We start from the raw sequence: 16,045 nt of genomic DNA, 5'->3' as shown, positions 1-16,045 counted from the left end.
ATGTGTACATTTGTGTGTGTGTGGATGTGTGTGTGCTGGTCATGAGGGCTTGAATTCAGGGAGGGTTTTTTTTTTGGGGGGGGGCGTTCAGTCATGGGGCTAGAACTTAGGGCCTGGGCACTGTCTGTGAGCACTTTTGCTCCAGGCTAGCACTCTACCACTTTGAGCCTCAGAGTTCCACTTCCAGTTTTCTGAGGGTTACTTGGAGATAAGAGTCTCCTTGGGGGCTGGGAAGTTGGCTCAGTGGTAGAGTGCTTGCCTCGCAAGCATGAGGCCCTGGGTTCGATTCCTCAGCACCACATAAGCAGAAAAAAGCCAGAAATGGTGCTGTGGCTCAGTGGTAGAGTACTAGCCTTGAGCTGAAGAGCTGAGGGACAGTGCCCAGAGTGCAGGCCCCACAACTGTCAAAAAAAAAAAAAAGAGTCTCCTTGGCATTCCTTCCCAGCTGGCTTAAAACTGTGATCCTCAGATCTCAGCCTCCTCAGTAGCTAGAATTACAGGCATGAGCCACCAGCTCCCAGCTCCAGAGCTTTTTGTTTTAACCCCGTCTCAAGGCTAGCATTCTACCACTTGAGCCACAGCTCTACTTCCAGCTTTTTGGTGGTTAATTAGAGATAAGAGTCTCACAGACATTTCTATCTGGGCTAGCTTTGAACCACAATCCTTAGATCTCAGCCTGAGTAGCTAGGATTACGGTTTAAGCCACCAGCACCCAGCAAGTTATATTTTTAACCAATAAAACTAAACATAAGAAACCTACAATAGGGGCTGGGAAGATGGCTCAGTGGTAGAGTGCTTGCCTTGCATGCATGAGGCCCTGGGTTCCATTCCTCAGCACCACATAAACAGAAAAAGCCGGAAGTGGCACTGTGGCTCAAATGGTAGAATACTATCCTTGGGCTAAAGAACTGCGAGACAAGGCCCAGGCCCAGAGTTCAAGCCCCACAACCGACAAAAAAAAAAAAACAAAAACACCACAATATCATCACCATAACAGCAGCTGTGCACTTAGCAGATTATACACATTATCTTCAAACTTCACAATAGTAATTCTAGGTATTCCTATTTTACTGTTGAAGATAAAGGTTTAAAAATATCTTGTACCAGGGACATGGTATCTCATGCCTGTAATCCCAGCTACTCAGGATGTGGAGATAAGGAAGGTAACAGTTCAGGGCCAGCCCAGGCAAAAAGTTAGCAAGACCCCATCTCAAGCTGAACACAGTATTGCATTCCTGTAGTCCTGTCTACACAAGAGGCACAGATAAGGAAGATCACAGTCAAAGTCTCAGGCAAAAATAGGGGACTTTTTTATCTCCAAAAAGTTGGAAGTGGAGCTATGGCTTAGGTAGGTGGTAGAGTGTTAGTCTTGAGCAAAAAAATAAAAACTCAGGGACATCACCCAGGCCTTCAGTTCAAGCCCAGAACCAGCACAAACACACAATACACCCTTAGTCTAACTATATCTCAACTTAGGTATAACACTTTTCCCCATAGTTTTTCTAAATTACAGGCTTCTTTACTGATAGGTTAGTCTGAGATTGTACAATCTAAGCCATTTGTACCTTCTCACATATGAAAATGGAAGAGTCCCAATAAAGTACTGATTATTACACTTACCTGCTTCGTGTCACATGAGCAGTGGCGAAAAAATCGGTGCTGGGTGATACCATAAAATATTTTGTGTAGTTTGGTTCCAAGCTCCTGGCTGTCAGATGCCTAAAATATGTCAGAGATACACAGTGCTGAGTCCTGGTACTCACAGGAAGTTTAAATGTGGATAGGCTGAGGCAGACAGGACACTGACATCCCTCTCATTGGATACTCGATGTTATACAAGTAGTTATGGCTCCTATTTATCTTCCCTTTTCTTAACCCAGCAAGATCCTTCAGTCAAGGTCTTTGCTATCCTATGTCTGCTATAGTAGATAAATGTCCCAGAGATCCTTCTGTTCATGAAGGGATTATAGAAATGGTTCTTAGCTGGACGCCAGTGGTTCATGCCTGTCATCCTACCTACTGAGGAAGCTAAAATCTGAGGCCTGTGATTCAAAGCCAACGTAAGAGGCTGAGAAGGTGGCTCAGTGGTAGAGTGCTTGCCTTGTATGCATGAGGTCCCAGGTTCAATTCCTCAGCACTACATAAGTAGAAAAAGCCAGAAGAGGCACTGTGGTTCAAGTGGTAGAGGGCTAGCCTTGAGCTGAAGAGCTGAGTGACAGCGTCCAGGCCCAGAGTTCAGGCCCCCATGACTGACAAAAACAAAAAAAAACAAAGCCAGCCTAAGCAGGAAAGTCCATGAGACTTATCTCTCCAGTGAACTACCAAAAAGCCAGAAGTAGAGCTGTAGTTCAAGTGGTAGAGCACTAGCCTTGAGCAAAATGCTCAGGAACAGTGCCCAGGTTCTGAGGTCAAGCCCGAAGAAAACACACACACACACACACACACACACACACACACACACACACACACACACACACACACACACACACACACACACACACACACACACACACACACACACACACACACACACACACACACACACACACACACACACACACAGAGGTTCTGAGGTCAAGCCCGAAGAACACACACACACACAAACACGTTCTTCTGTAAGACAAATTCCAAAAGAGCAGATGCTCCATTGAACTACTGAGGTTCACAGGAAAGCTCTTCCTCAGACAAGCCTTTAGGGGAACAATACAGTCTGCACCCAGGGGAACATGGAAGCCTTGGATACTTTCAGATAGAATATGATATGTCCTAAAAGTAGGACAGAGTCATCACCTAAGTTCTATAGTCATCATCTAAGTTCAGTTCTATAAATTCTTGGGGGGGAGGGGGGGAGGGAGTCATGGAGCTTGAACTCTGGGCCTGGGCATTGTCCCTGTGTTCTTCAGCTCAAGGCTAGCACTCTACCACTTGAGTCACAGTGCCATTTAAGAAGTAAATGCTTCTTAAAATACTTAAGACACATACTCTGTAGAATCCCAGTAGAAGCAAATAATGTTTCTAAAAGTACTGTTCCTAAAAGTAATGCTTCTAAAAGACCGGTAGGAGCATGGCATTGAAACCATGGCATTTATAAACATCCCAATCTTACTAACCTGAAAGGCCTGGAGACATGTTTTTCTGAGTGCTGGTGGTTTATTGGAGATAAGAGTCTTTCCTGTCTGGGCTGGCTTTGAACCATGATCCTCAGATCTCAGCCTCCTGAGTAGCTAGGATTACAGATGGGAGCCACCAGCACCCAGCTAAATCTCAGCTTTTCTTTTCCTTTTTTTTTTTCTTTTTTTGTCGGTGAGCTACTCAGGAGGCTGAGAGCTGAGGATCATGGTTCAAAGCCAGCCCAGGCAGTAAAGTCTGAGACTCGCCAATAAATCACCTGAAAACCAGAAGTGGCTCTGTGGTTCAAGTGGTAGAGCACTAGCCTTAATTAAGCTGAAGAGCTGAGGGACAGGGCCCAGACCCCAAGTTCAAGCCCCACGACCAACAAAAATAATAAAAAAATTCTCACAGGGAGGCTGGAAATGAGAGCTTAGGGACTGACGGAGCTGGTTTTGGTGAGGCCTCTCCAGGTCTGTGGACTGCTTATTTCTCCCTACATCCTGCCATAGCAGAAGGAGCAAGGGGCCCCATGGGGCCTCTTTTATTTTTTTAAATTTTGAATGTTTTGGGCTGGGAAGGTGGCTCAGTGGTAGAGCGCTTGCCTTGCATGCCTGAGGCCCTGGGTTCGATTCCTCAGCACCACATAAGCAAAAAGAAAAAACCCGGAAGTGGCGCTGTGGCTCAAGTGGTAGAGTGCTAGCCTTGAGCTGAAGAGCTGAAGGACAGCGCCCAGGCCCAGAGTTCAGGCACCACGACCGGACCAAAAAAAAAACACTTTTTTTTTTGAATGTTTTATTCACATGTATGTGTGCATGTATATACATGTGCATATATGTTTGTTTGTAGTTGTGTGGGGGTTCCAGGCTTGAATTCAGGGTCTTGTATCCTCTCTTAGCTTTTTCACTCATCACTTTTTCACTCTACCCCTTGAGATTCACCTCCATTTTGGTGAGATTCACCAGCATTTTGGTAGTTAATTGGAGGTAGAATCTGAAAGACTTTTTCTTCAGGCTAATTTTGAACCATCATCCTAGTTCCTCAGACTCTTTGAGTAGCTAGGATTACAGGTGTGAGCTATAAGTATTCAATTGGCAGTTTTATTATGAGCACTAATCTCAGGCTGGGAAGGCGGCTCAGTGGTAGAGCACTTGCCTTGCATGCATGAGGCCCTGAGTTTGATTCCTCAGCACCACATAAGCAGAAAAAGCCGGAAGTGGCACTGTGGCTCAAGTGGTAGAGCGCTAGCCTTGAGCTGAAGAGCTGAGGGACAGTGCCCAGGCCCAGCATTCCTGCCTCATGACCCAACCACAAAAAAAAAAAAAAAAAAAAAAAAAACAAGAGTCCTAATCTCATTAATGAAGATGGAGCCTAAGATCATTATCTTGAGGGTTACAATTTCAACATATAAACCTTGGGGAGATACAAACATTTAGATAGTCGCATACATTTTGCCCTCACCCAATGAGTGTTTATAATTTTTTCCACCAATTTGTCCACAAGGCTCAGAAAAATTACATGCAGGCACAAGTCCACACAGCAAGTGAATTAGTCAAGATTTGAACCCTTGCCCCAATCCAAAACTCCTTCTATTATCCTACACCATCACAATAGTTATAGATGCTTAGTTATTTCAGTGTATTCTGTCACCATGAAGTAGCAGAGCAGTCTTCAACAAAGAATTTGGAATTACAGACCTAATCCTAGCTCTTTCTTAACTAGCTACGTGACCTAAAGGAACTACAAATCTTAACTTTTCACACTTAAAAAATATTATACATACTATTATTCATTCAGTAAATGCTTCTTAAAATACTTAAGACACATACTCTGTAGGATCCCAGTAGAAGTAAATAATGTTTCTAAAAGTACTGTTCCTAAAAGTAATGCTTCTAAAAGACAGGTAGGAGCATGGCATTGAAACCATGGCATTTATAAACATCCCAATCTTACTAACCTGAAAGGCCTGGAGACATGTTTTTCTGAAGCTGTTGCTGGTGCTTCCAGTCACCACACTCATGATGGAATTCACAGCCACCGAGAGTGAGGCCTGCAGTTTCTGATAAGCCTAGGGAACAGATCTGCCAGCTCAGAGAATCCCCAAGAGGACAAAGGCTTCAGCCATAGTGGGACATTAACAGTCCTTCCCTCCCACCAAATCTTACTGCTATCTTTCTGTTATGATCCTTAGGGATTAAAGTAAACTTTTAAAAATGCTCCCTCTTGGCCAGCTACAATCTTAGCTACTCAGGAAGCTGAAATCTGAGAATCTTGGTTTGAAGCCAGTCTGGGAAGAGAAGTCCATGAAACTCTTATCGCTACTTAACCACCAGAAAACAGTGGTTGCAGTGACTCCAAGTGGTAGAGCATTAGCCTTGAGGGAAAAAGCTGAAGGACTGCACCAGGCAGGAAAGTCTGAGTTGAAGCCCCTTGACTGACAAAAAAAAAAAATCTCTTCTTCCACAGCAATGACTTATTGACACAGCAACTCAGAAAAAAAAGTAAGATAATGAACAACAAATAGTTATATTTTTTAAAATTTCTGTGAAAGGAGGGGAAGTATATGAAGAAATATGTTACCAAAAAAGATGAGATAGAGGAACTCAGAAAGTTGGCTAGAAGAGAACTTAGTATTATAAAGAATTAGGGGGACTGGGAAGGTGGCTCAGTGGTAGAGCACTTACCTTGCATGCATGAAACCCTGGGTTCAATTCCTCAGCACCACATAAGCAGAAAAGGAAGTGGCGCTGGAAGTGGCACTGTGGCTCACGTGGTAGAGTGCTAGCCCTGAGCTGAAGAACAGCGCCCAGGCCCAGAACTCAGGCCCCACCACCAACAAAACAAAACAAAAAAAGAGGAAAATGGAGGAAGAAGGAAAGGCTTAGTGAAGCAGCAGCTCCAGAGGATGTGTAGGACAAGGCAACATAAAGGTAAGGAAGAATGTAGTATTAGTCATTTTTCTATATTTCTGTTCCTGTTTGCTCAAACTCACCTCACAGGAGGTAAGACTAAGTGAAAGCCTGAGCTCCTAGATGAGGGGTTACATCATTACCCCAGGTAGCAGAAGAGGATCAGAAGGGGCACTAAGGGAAGAAGTCTTAAGCCCTATGGCAATGTATATTCCTTTATTCTTAGAAGGTAGGAGAGAGGAAGTTGTGAAATTTGTATTACCTGGGAAGCAAGATGATGCTGCTCCAAGACTTGATCCACAGTGAACTGGATGGAATCTTGTACTACACTGTGGCTCTCCATGAGAATAGCATTGAGATGAGCTGCGAGCAGAGTGTGGACTCCTAAAAGGACACAGCGTATTGGTAACCATGAGTAAGGATAACTGCAAGATTGCTGTTCATATCCTCTGAGTCGGGGCTAAGATTGGGGAAGGTGCCTCTAGAAAGAATCACTTCTATCTAACCACTAATAATTCTGCTTTTAGACATGCCTTTTCATTTCCTAATTGCCAATGAGAAAAAGCTCAGGAAAATTAAAATGAAGAATTATACTTTTTGAGAAAATAAATGAGGGATCCTGCATAATTCATGCTATCAACAATGATAAGAGTGAACCCCTAAAGGAGAGGCGGAGAGAAGGGAAGCCGCCTGGACAACATATCTAATCCCCTCCATTCTAGCTGGGAATCACTGTTGAGGTGGGCCATTATTATCAGTAGTATGTTATTTCTTTCAGATGTGCTGTGGTTAAAAAAAAGGCTAAAGGGCTGGGAAGGCGGCTCAGTGGTAGAGTGCTTGCCTTGCAAGCATGAGGCCCTGGGTTCGATTCCTCAGCACCACATAAACAGAAAAAGCTGGAAGTAGTGCTGTGGCTCCAGTGGTAGAGCGCTAGCCTTGAGCTGAAGAGCTGAGGGACAGCGCCAAGACCCAGAGTTCAGGCCCCATGACCGGCAAAAAAAAGGCTAAACCAGATGCTGATATTCACATCTATATATAATCCTAGCTGTTAAGAAGGCTGAGATCTGGGCTGGGAAGGTGGCTCAGTGGTAGAGCGCTTGCCTTGCATGCATGAGGCCCTGGGTTCGATTCCTCAGCACCACATAAGCTGAAAAAAAAAAGCCGGAAGTGGCACTGTGGCTCAAGTGGTAGAGCATTATCCTTGAGCTGAAGAGCTGAGGGACAGTGCCCAGGCCTAGAGTTCAGGCCCTCTACAGGACCCCCCCCAAAAAAAAAAATACACAAGAAGGCTGAGATCTGAGGATTGTAGTTCAAAGCTAGTCTGGGCAGGAAAGTCTGTGAAACTCTTATCTCCAGTTAACCACTAAAAAAGCTGGAAGTGGAGCTGTGGTTCAAGTGGTAGAGCGCTAGACTTGAGTAAAAAAGAAAAGAGCTCAAAAATAATGCCCAGGCTCTGAGTTCTAGCCCTAGGACTAGCATAAAAAAAGGGGGGGGGGAGAAGCCATGATGAAGCAATCTGAGGTTGGCTGGCTTTTCTTAGGACTTGATTAGAAATATTAGTTCAAGGCTTACACCTGTAATCCTAGATATTCAGAAGGCTGAGATCTGAGGATCACAGTTTGAAGCCAGCTTGGGCAGGAAAGTCAAAGCCAGAAGTGGAGCTGTGGCTTAAGTGGTAGAGAAACTAAAGGACAACAACCAAGCTCTGAGTTCAAACCCCAGGACAGGAACATAACAAGAATGAACAAAAGAAAGAAAAGAAGGAAGAAGGAAGGAAAACAGGCCTACAAAGAGCACATTTCCCAACAAAGTACCATGAGGATTTCTGGTAGAAAAAGTTGGTTATATGTGGATTTAAAAGAAGTCTGGAATGCTGGGTGCTGGTGGTATATACCTGTAATCCTAGCTACTCACAAGGCTAAGATCTGAGGATCGTGGTTTAAAGCCAGCCCGGGCAAGAAAATCCATGAAACTCTTTATCTCCAATTCACCAACAGAAAACTGGAAGTGGCTCTGTGGCTTGAATTGAAGAGCTCAGGGACAGTGCCCAGGCCCACAACTGACCAAAAATAAAAATCTGGAATTAGATGTAGGAGAACATAGACTTAAAGTCAGTTCAACAACCAACCAGTGACAAGGTCATGTCACCTGTCGTCTCTCTTTAAGACAGAAAATGGCTATATCCTACTTGCTCTCTCAGATATGTTGAATAAATAAATTGAGATAATGTAAATGAATTATTTTGAATATATATTCAAATAACTGCTGTTGCTATGATGATATAGCATATGGGTTACTATTTTCTACAGTTTGGCCCTAGAAAAGCCTCAAGAAATCAGATCCCTTTTAAGAACAAACATTTAATTAAAAAGTCAAGGTTCATTCCTAAAACTGCTTTTGACATTGTAGCAAACTGGTAATGAGTTAATCATAGAAGAGTTACCATGACAAGGTGGGAAGAAGGCCAATTAAATATTTTTTTAAAGACAAGTGGAATCAGACTGTAATTTTGCACAATCTGTTTGCTAAAGAAAGGGACACAGGAGAAAGCTTTCAAGGACCTAAGAAAAGATGAAAGGAGACAAGTAAAATAATCTCCATCTACTTTCCTTCACTGTTTATCTTCTTCAGAGGCTAGTTGTAAACTACCAGATATGTAAGATTTTAAAAGAAACTTGCTAGGTTTACTATTCAGTGATAGATTTCTTTTTAATCCCAAACTGAATACAAATACTGAGATGCTGCAGGCTTTCAGAATTACATTGAACACTGATGTAAACGTTATCATAATACTACAAGAATGACATTTCTGGGTTCTTAAGGTATGTTCAATAGAACTCAAAACACATCAGGCTTATATTATCTTACCATAATCCTCTGGCAGAAGCTAAAAAAAAATGTCAGAGAATAGCAGATCTTAAGCCTCAAGGGGATCTTTAGTGCTGGAAGGGCCTCTGATATCACCAAACTTAACAATCTCATGTTAAAGACATAAAAAGAAAGCCTCAGATGATTTCCGTGACTTGCTTTCTGAATATCACTGAGGAAGCTGATATTGGAGTTAAAATTAAATCAGTCTTCTCAGTTCTTTCCTGAAATTCTCTGTGTGTACAGATCAGACAACAAATCCAGGAATCCTCATGAGAGCCCACTTTGTTAGATTTCAATAGTCTAGATTTCATTCCCATTTCCCAGCTCTTAACCAGTGGAACAGAAGCACCAAAGAATACCATCTTCTCAAAAACAATTTCAATCCTGAGCCTCTTAGAAGAGCACCGCTTCTCTTCCAAGGGTGTATATAATGGGAAAAAGATACTCTCTCTCCAGAAAGCAGGGAGAATCTCATAGCTGATAATAACAAGTAACTGGCCTGATCACTTTTCAGCCTTTTAGCCAGGATCAAATATACAGATTATTGGCCAGCAACAGTGTTTCTGATCTGGGGTAAAGTGGTCTTGTTGCTCCCATGATGCAGAGTAGACAGTGCCACATGGAAAAAACAGTAGAATACTTGGAGGGCAAGCCCTGTGGAAAGAACACTGGCTCACATAAAAGGAATACTAAAAGGGAGACTTTTTCAACCCTTCCTCAAACACAATAAGCTCTACTTATAACTGTCCTCTAATTTGAGGGGTATCTTGATAAACACTTCATTAAAGTCTTATTAAACTTGCATCACATGATTTATTACACTAAGATGGATGACATAACTCTTACTTCCAAACCTTACTATATTTGAGAATTATCTGAGAATCTTGTTGAAAATGCAAATTATTGAGCCACATTAGATTTTTACATTATAGCAAATAACAGCCCAGGTAGTTGCATGTTTTCAAAGGATCTAGATCATTTTGATGATATGATTCACAAGCCACAAACTGTTGCTTTGCTTCTAACAGAACCTTTCTGATAACAAGTTAACATGTGTGATAGATAAATGCCAAAGCCTTGCTACTTGTGTTCCTAGACAAGATCAGGCTACTTTTCTTTTTCTTTTTTCTTTTTTTTTTTTTTTTTTACAGGCGTGAGCCACGGGCGCCTGGCTTTAGAATCCACTCCTTTGTATACCATACTTTAGTCTGTATGTATGTATGTATGTGTATACATATGTATATGGAAAAGCCATACTTTTTTTTTTTTTTTGGTCGGTTGTGGGGCTTGAACTCTGGACTTGGGCACTGTCCCTCAGCTCTTCAGCTCAAGGCAAGAGCTCTACCACTTGAGCCACAGCACCACTTCGGTTTTCTAGTGATTTATTGGAGATAAGAGTCTCACGGATTTTCCTTGCCCAGGCTGGCTTTGAACCGTGATCCTCAGATCTCAGCCTCCTGAGTAGCTAAGATTACAGGCGTGAGCCATCGGTGCCTGGCAGCCATACTTTTTTTGTTTGTTTTTTGTTTTGGTTGGTGGTGGGGCTTGAACTCTGGGCTTGGGCACTATCCCTCAGCTCTTCAGCTCAAGGTGAGCTTGAGCCACAGCGCCAATTCCAGTTTTCTAGTGGTTTATTGGAGATAAGAGTCTCACAGACTTTCCTGCCCACCAGCCCCCAGCTCAGGCTACTTTTCTTGATCCCACCTATAAGGGTGGCAGGGTAATGAAAAGTTCTCAAGCCTAGCTGCACATTAGAATCATCTCAAAATCTTTACATACTGCAAGAGGTTATAGCTCAATAGCAGAGTTCATGCTTAGCAATGCACAAGGCCCTGGGTTTTAACTCTCAACACACCACACACACACACACACAAAAAACCCAACAATAACAACAACAAAAAAACCTACAGAGACCCAAACCCCATTTCAGTCCAGGGAAATCAGGTTTGGGCCTTGTGTGGGTGTGGTACTGGGGTTTAAAAACTTATAGCTGGGTACCAGTGGTTCACGCCTGTAATCCTAGCTATTCAGGAGGCTGAGATATGAAGATCACAGTTCACAGCCAACCCAGGCAAGAAAATCCATGAGACTCTTATCTCCAATAAAACACTAGAAAACTGGAATTGAAGCTGTGGCTCAAGAGATAGAGCGCTAGCCTTGAGCTGAAAAGCTAGAACTTGGTAGGCAAGTGCTCTACCACTGAGCCATGTTTCTAGCCCTGTTTTCTGCTGATATTTTTGAGAATTTTTATTTTTATTTTATTATTAAGTAGTTGTACAAAGAGGTTATAATTCCCTAAGTCAGGTTAGAAGTTCAATGCTTCTTGATCAATGCCATCCCTTCCATCATTCTCTCCCTCCCTTTTTCTGCTGGCCATTTTTAACATAGAGTCTCACTTCCTGCCCAGGTGTGTGCCTGGACCCCAATCTGACTACTTTAGGCTTCCTATAGTTGCAGCTTCCCTTCATTGAGAGGGAGTCTTGTAGACTTTCCTTCCTGGACTGGCCTCAAAACCTAATTCTCTCATTCTTAGTCTCCCAAGTAGCTAGAATTATAGGCATGAGCCACTGGTGCCCAGGTAGGTTTGGGCATTTTAAAAAAGTTCCCTAGGGGGCTGGGAAGGTGGCTCAATGGTAGAGCGCTTGCCTTGCATGCATTAGGCCCTGGGTTCGATTCCTCAGCACCACATAAGCAAAAAGAAAAAAGCCGGAAGTGGCGCTGTGGCTCAAGTGGTAGAGCGCTAGCCTTGAGCTGAAGAGCTGAGGGACAGCGCCCAGGCCCAGAGTTCAGGCCCCACGACCGGACCCAAAAAAAAAAAAAAAAAAAAAAGTTCCCTAGGTAATTTACTGTGCAACTAAGGTTGAAAGTCACTGATCTAAGGTAATACATATACTCCCTGGGAAGCACTCTGGGAATGTCCACTGGGTTCTGGGAATGCTATCATTTAAGTAAAGCATCAACATACAGATCTATTCCATATGGCATACAATTTGCCTAATTTTTAAGTAAGGTATTTCACTGGAAAACCTTTCTTGACATAAACACATTGCCCTTTCCTTGTTCTTTTAGTATCTGGCATACCCGAACAGATGCCCCACTCATACCTACCCCAGATTTCCTTTTGCTGGACTGTTAATCCACTGTAGAAATCCACAAAGAGGAAAAGCAGAAGAGTTGGTCCCTGAGGGTCTGCCTTCTGAGACTGATTCCCCACACTGGACTCAACCCGATAACTCACATCTGGAAGTACCAAATCTAGAGAACAAGAGGTAACACAAATTTCTAAGGTATGGTGACTATAGAACATATTTTCTGAGCAGAGGGATCTCAGCATAGGAAATCCATAATCTAAACTGAAACATTCAGCTGGGTATGGTAATACACTTGTAGCCCCAGTACTGGGGAGTCGTGTAGCAAAAGTACTGAGAACTAGAGACCAACCTAGGATATACAATGATGCATTGTCTTAAGAAAACAAAAATAATTTTGGTGCTGATGACTGACACCTACTCAGGAGGCTGAGATCTAAGGATTGTGGTTCAAAGCCAGCCCAGGCAGGAAAGTCTGTGAAACTCTTACCTCCAATTAACCACCAGAAAACCAGAAGTGGGGCTGTGGCTCAAAGTGGTAGAGTGCTAGCCTTGATGAGCAAAAGAGCTCAGGGACAGTGCCCAGATCCAGGGTTCAAGCCCCACAACTGACATGAACAAACAAATAAATCAAAACATCCTGTTCTACTCCTGAATTTGCTTCTCTATCCACATGACGGAAACAAATAATAGTAACACACATGAAGAACATAAAAAATGATAATAAAATAAACCAAAAATACTACATATATTTATTTCCTGCACAATTTTTGAAATCAGGCAGAACTAGAATTAGGCAAAAATCAAATTTAAGTGGAGTAATGATGTGAACAGCTAACTTATAATAACAAGCAACTTGGAAGTGGCACTGTTGGCTCAAGTGGAGGAGTGCTTGCCTTGAGCTGAAGAGCTCAGGGACAGTGCCCAGGCCCAGAGTTCAAACCCCACGACCAAAAAAAAAAAAAGCAACTTGTACAATATGTCAGGTATCCCATTAAATTATTTGCAAATTCTACTATTTTACTGTTTAGATTTCACCACATTCCTGGGTACACCTATCTTTATTGCCTTTTTACAGATAAGAAAAGAGGTATACACAGGCTAAATAATTTGCCCAATATGAATAAGTCGTAAAACTGAGATACAGACTTTGCCAGACTGACTCCAGATGTGCTCTTAGTTCCAAAATTGTATGATATATATTTTTAAATAACAGTTATGGTGACTTTCTATCAGACTGGTCCTTTAGAAGCTGTCCATACAGCGAAGTATCGGATTCCTCTATGTTGATCCTTGTTCTGTCCCATAGAGAAATGAAGAAGGAAGATGAGGAAACATGTTCTACATTATTTACTTCCAAAGTCAATTCAGCAAGTGTAGACATTGTAAATTGGGAGAAAAAATAAAGGAAACCAATAGTCTTGAATATAAAAATGAACAAAACAGATACAAAGACCCCTAGAAACTCACTTGGGTCATTCTTCTATTCAAGATTTCAATGGCATGGCATTAAGATCAAATATTGTTTCCTTGCAAAACTACTTACATGCAGAGACACTATCTGAGGCTACCTCCTCTCCTCCCATCCTTTGGAATAACTATATACTCAAGAAAAAAGAACTGGTCTTTGGAGGGGCTGAGAAGGTGGCTCAGTGGTAGAGTGCTTGCCTTGCATGCATGAGGTCCTGGGTTCAATTCCCAGCACCACATAAGCAGAAAAAAAAAAAGCTGTGGCTCAAGTGCTAGAGTACTAGCCTTGAGCTGAAGAGCTGAGGGACAGCGACCAGGCCCCGAGTTCAGGCTCCATGACCGGATCCCCCCCCCCCAAAAAAAGAACTGGTCTCTGGAGGCTGACTTCCTAGGTGAAAATTCTGTCATTCTCTAGAGATACTGCTGTATCCCAGAAAGTTTCAACCCTCACATACCAGTCACAATCCTAGAACACCTATTCCCTTCTGCTCATCTTCCTTAGTCCCAAATGACTGGGCCCAAATTCCTCTGGATTTAGCTATCAACAGTCATGCTCAGAACTGTAAGCTTTGTAGATACTAGCCATAGTTGCATAGTCCTAGCTCCCAGTTTTATCTGAGTTCCATCAGTAGCCATCTGACTTTTAAAAAGATGTTGTTAGGCCCTACATGAATTTTATGTGGCATTTATATGATTTCATCTTTTCCAAGTAATTTTATGTATGCTTCCTCATCTCATTTAGAAGCATTTTTCTTCCTCAGTTGTTCAGGGGAGAAGCATACATAAAGCTGCAAAGCCCAAACCGCTAGGCTCTGATTGGGTTTTTTCCTTTTTTTGTGGGGGGGGGGAGGGGCAGTTGTGGAGCCTGAACTCTGGGCCTGGGCACTGTCCCTCAGCTCTTCAGCTCAAGGCTAGCACTCTACCACTTGAGCCACTGCACCACTTCCGGCAGAAAAAACTTTTTGCTTATGTGGTGCTGGGAATTGAACCCAGGGCTTTATGCATGCAAGGCAAGCACTCTACCACTGAGCCACCTTCCTAGCCCCTGGGTTTTTCTTGTATTGTACATTTATCTAATTTCAGTGGCCTCTTGAGCTTGGACGGATCCCTAATCCCAAGCTCCAACCAAGCCATAAGATCACTGGGTCCTACCTATTTAAACTTGCACCTGTGGTTATAAGTCCTTCATTTTAATAATACTCATCAGGTTTCTTCATCTCTTACCAAAAAAAAAAAAAAAGAGCAATATACCTGTGTCCAAATTGAGATCCACACTGGGCACCATGTATAACTGGTATTTCTTCCAGTCAATGAAGTAAGAGGTGTCTTTGAAGACAGCGATGCTTAGCTGCTCTCGATTTGGCAATATCAGAGGCAGACCTGAAGGTCCATATAGGAATATGTATTGTTGCTAAAGAAAACTGCCAAAATTTTAGCTTCTTATGACCGTGTATTCACTTGTATAAAATAAACAGTGACTCATGCCAGGCACCAGTGATTCATGACTATAAGCCTAGCCACTCAGGAGGCTGAGATCTAAGGATTAAGGTTTGAAGTCAGCTCAGGCAGACAAATCCATGAGACTCTTATTTCTAATTAATCATCAAAAAGCCGGAAGTTGAGGCATGGCTTAAATGGCAGTGTCAGATATGAACCCAGAGAGAGAGGCTCAGAGCTCAAGCCCCAGTACCAGTACCTATACACAAAAAATGAAAGATATATTTCAGCATTCTGGTATTCATTTTGTTAAACTGTCAATTAATTGTTCAAAGGACTTACACCATTAGAATCCACTCCTTTTTTTTTTTTTTTTTTTTTTGGTCGATCATGGGGCTTGAACTCTGGGCCTGGGTGCTATCCCTCAGCTCTTCAGCTCAAGGCTAGCACTCTACCTCTTGAGCCACAGCACACACCACTTCCAGTTTTCAGGTGGTTTTTGGAGATAAGAGTCTCACAGTCAGGGGCTGGGAAGGTGGCTCTACAGTGGCTCAGTGGTAGAGTGCTTGCCTTGCATGCATGAGGCCCTGGGTTCGGTTCCTCAGTACCACATAAGCAAAAAGAAAAAAGCCGGAAGTGGCGCTGTGGCTCACGTGGTAGAGTGGTAGCCTTGAGCTGAAGAGCTGAGGGACAGCGCCCAGGCCCTGAGTTCAGGCCCCATGACCGGACCCCCCCCCCAAAAAAAAGAAGAGTCTCACAGTCTTTTCTGCCTGGGCTGGCTTTGAACCTTGATCCTCGGATCTTAGCCTCCTGAGTAACTAGGATTACAAGCGTGAGCCTCCAATGACTGGCTCCTACCTCACTTTTTTTTTGTCAGTTGTGGGGCTTGAACTCTGGGCCTGGGCACTGTCCCTGCGCTCTTTAGCTCAAGCCTAGCACTCTGCTGCTTGAGCCACAGAGCCACTTCTGGCTTTTTCTGCTTATGCGGTGCTGACGAATCGAACCCAGGGCCTCAGGCATGCAAGGCAAGCACTCTACCACTGAGCCACCTTCCCCTACCTCACCTTTAATTCAGGCACTTTTCTAGTTTTTATCCCAGTTCACTTACTTTTGCATGTGTATGTGTTCCAGTCCTGGGTCTTTAACTCAGAGTCTGGGCAC

The 16,045-nt window shown here is 43.1% G+C and overlaps 1 protein-coding gene and 1 non-coding gene across 2 annotated transcripts in view; one reads left to right on the top strand and one right to left on the bottom strand.

The window, feature by feature from the left end:
• Nucleotides 1-16,045, bottom strand: part of LOC138818624 (type 2 DNA topoisomerase 6 subunit B-like) — a 57,009-nt gene that overhangs the window by 7,613 nt on the left and 33,351 nt on the right. The window contains exons 9-13 of the mRNA XM_070009603.1: nt 14,699-14,849; nt 11,997-12,143; nt 6,280-6,401; nt 5,066-5,176; nt 1,621-1,719 (exon numbers count right to left, since the gene is read on the bottom strand). Coding sequence (XP_069865704.1) covers nt 1,621-1,719; nt 5,066-5,176; nt 6,280-6,401; nt 11,997-12,143; nt 14,699-14,849 — 630 coding nt within the window. The remainder of the gene's footprint in view (nt 1-1,620; nt 1,720-5,065; nt 5,177-6,279; nt 6,402-11,996; nt 12,144-14,698; nt 14,850-16,045) is intronic.
• Nucleotides 13,621-13,684, top strand: Trnaa-ugc (transfer RNA alanine (anticodon UGC)). The gene has a single exon. It is a non-coding gene; the product is annotated as a tRNA-Ala (tRNA).

This window comes from Dipodomys merriami, unplaced genomic scaffold (genome assembly GCF_024711535.1).
Source record: "Dipodomys merriami isolate MVZ:Mamm:240054 unplaced genomic scaffold, mDipMer1.0.p SCAF_78, whole genome shotgun sequence".
Lineage (NCBI taxonomy): Eukaryota > Metazoa > Chordata > Mammalia > Rodentia > Heteromyidae > Dipodomys > Dipodomys merriami.
The sequence above is the reverse complement of the archived record's forward strand: the minus strand, read 5'-3'. Positions and strand labels throughout refer to the sequence as shown.